Here is a 2590-nt window from a genome sequence, read left to right as displayed (position 1 = left end):
GCAGATATTTTTATTTTCTTTCTTCTTATTTTTAGGAGAGTCTTAAATTGAATTAGAAAACTTCCATTGGTTTTTCTAAGGACACAAATCTAGATAATTATGCTGTATATATGCGATATTTCATGCAAATTTATACATTATACATTGGTTCTACGTACTAATCAAGATGTAAAATAATACACATTTTGTATAACTTAAATTTATGTAGACCTTTTCACTGTTATAATCAACAATTTTTTTTTTGTATTATATATACATTTATATATAGTATCACCACGTGTTTTGACTCAATTGAATTGGATGAGATCTGTTCATCTTGACATATACTAGATCCAATTTAGATTTATATATCTCATACATTAAAAACAAACTATTTTACTATTAAGAACTTTACTAATAATTATTGTACTACATGACAAAACTGAGTTTTGTGTTTGCTTGATTACTATAATCGTACTATTTTCCCTAGATATTTGGATTCATAACACAAAAAAAAAACAAAAAACAAAAAAGATTGTAAAATAATATTCATCTTGATTTTGATTTAAAAATGTACAAATACAAGTACACACATATATATAAACCAGTATAGATACAAAAAAGAAAAGAAAAGAAAAGAAAGTTGAACGACATTATGTATGAAAATCTCAGTCTTTTCATCATTTACTCAAACTCATTACCAGAATAAACTTCTTTCATTCTGAACCTCTGTTGACGAGCAATAAAAGCTTCAACTTTGAGCTTGAACTCTTCACTGCTCATGTTATCTTCCGGATACAAATCCTTGTTCGATCTCACAATCTGATCACCACTACGCTCGATCCTTTTCCCGAAATTCTCAGTCTCAGATCGCTTCAGATCACGACTGTTCGGCTTCTTGGGTCGGACCACAATCTCCGAGTTACTCCGCTGAAAGTTCTTCACTTCCGAACACTTTCTCTCCACCATCACAAGATCCTCCTCGAAAGCGTTGTGTTTCGGTTTGGCTGATGATGATATCACGGGTTCGACGAATTTTTCCCGGAAAATAACTTTCTGGTTCTTCTCACTACTGTTCTTAACGAACTCGTCGTAGAGATCGTACTCGGAGAGCTTCTTGCCGGAGTCTCTGCCGGAAAACTGTCCAGACTTGACGAAAAGAGTGATCACTATGACATTTCCGACCACAAAAACGAACCGAGGACTCGAGAGGATGCCGGAGAAGTCGCGGAGAAAGCCGCCGGAGTTTTTCACGGCGACCGGAACGTGGAATGAAATCCGGGAGATCAGGACGACGACGACGAGAATCTCGACGAGCCTGAACAAGTTTGCGAGCTTTCTAAGCTGGTTGTACCTTAATATGGCGTTGGCTTTCTCAGCTTTGATGTTGTAGAAGTTGATGGAATCCATTTTTATCAACAAAAAAAATAAAAATCAAAGCTTTCACTTCTTCTTCTTCTTGTTCTGATGAGCTAGGGTTTGAGAAGTGAATAGGGTTTTTGGTTTAGGTCACTCACTCGGAGAAGAGCTGAACATAACTTGTAAAGGAGAGAAGAGTGAAGCTACTATGAAAATAGTAGGTTTAGTGAAAATTTTAGTGATTGGTAGCATAGAAAATGATGGAAAATGTAATAGAAAGAGAGAGTAGGAGACTGAGCTAGATTTCTCTAAATGTTTTCTTTTGAGTTGTTTTTGTTTGGTACTTTGGTTTTGGTTTTGTTATGGTTTTTCTTTTCGGATTAGATTTGTGATATTGGTTTTTGGAGTCTCTTTGTTTGTGTATTTATAATATGTCTTGACATTTTAAATTTGAGTACACGGAATGGACGCTGCAATAAGTGAAGGGTAAATTAGGAATAAAAAAAGTATAGAGTCTGGAATATTGAGCTTTTTCTTTTCTTTTTAAATATTAAAAAAAAATTAATTATTTTTTTTTATTAAAGGAAAGCTTTTTCTTTTCAATTATATTCCATGTGTCAACTTTATTTGAAGTTTGCTAGTGGCGCGGTTTATTATTTGGGTATTATTCGGGTTTATATTATTATGATGCTTTGAAAGCTATGTTCTTTCTAAACCAACAAACTCAATTTACAAAATAATAAATAAATTAATTTAACTATATAATAATAACATTATTATAAATGTATATAATATATATGTATAACTTATATAGCAACGTAGCAAATGATATTTAATTATTGACTGAAAAAGTAAAGCCATACATTAGATTTGAACATTATCCCAAGTATGATTTTCCATTTTTCATTTATTTTAGGAATCTTTTTCTTGGCGATGATATTTTATTCTGTCTATAATTGAATAAATATTTTAATAGAAGTGTTGAAGTCGAGGTCGAAAATTTCTTCGGGCTAATATGGTAAACTAATATTTCTTCTCCGGTCACTTTGACTCTCTTCTCCAATCAGGAATCTTGAATCTTCGAAATAAGCAAAATGTCTAGGATTATTAGCAAGAAAATTCTTCAATGCTTAAGTCATATGAGTTTTTTGTTCAAACAAACTAATGTTGTAAGAAAAGTCAGATGATTTTGTCGTTCACAATATCAGCTATTAATAGAGACTTTAAGAAGATGTTTGAAGTGAGTGGGAGT

General features: G+C 32.3%; 1 protein-coding gene across 1 annotated transcript; it reads right to left on the bottom strand.

The window, feature by feature from the left end:
• Positions 1 to 514: 514 nt before the first annotated feature.
• On the bottom strand, positions 515 to 1740 carry LOC133781727 (uncharacterized). The gene has a single exon (XM_062220799.1). The coding sequence runs from the start codon at positions 1387 to 1389 to the stop codon at positions 664 to 666; it is 726 nt and encodes a 241-aa protein (XP_062076783.1). The 5' UTR covers positions 1390 to 1740; the 3' UTR covers positions 515 to 663.
• Positions 1741 to 2590: the final 850 nt, after the last annotated feature.

This window comes from Humulus lupulus, chromosome 6, assembly GCF_963169125.1.
Source record: "Humulus lupulus chromosome 6, drHumLupu1.1, whole genome shotgun sequence".
In the NCBI taxonomy this organism is placed as follows: domain Eukaryota; kingdom Viridiplantae; phylum Streptophyta; class Magnoliopsida; order Rosales; family Cannabaceae; genus Humulus; species Humulus lupulus.
This window is presented reverse-complemented; position numbering and strand designations above follow the sequence as displayed.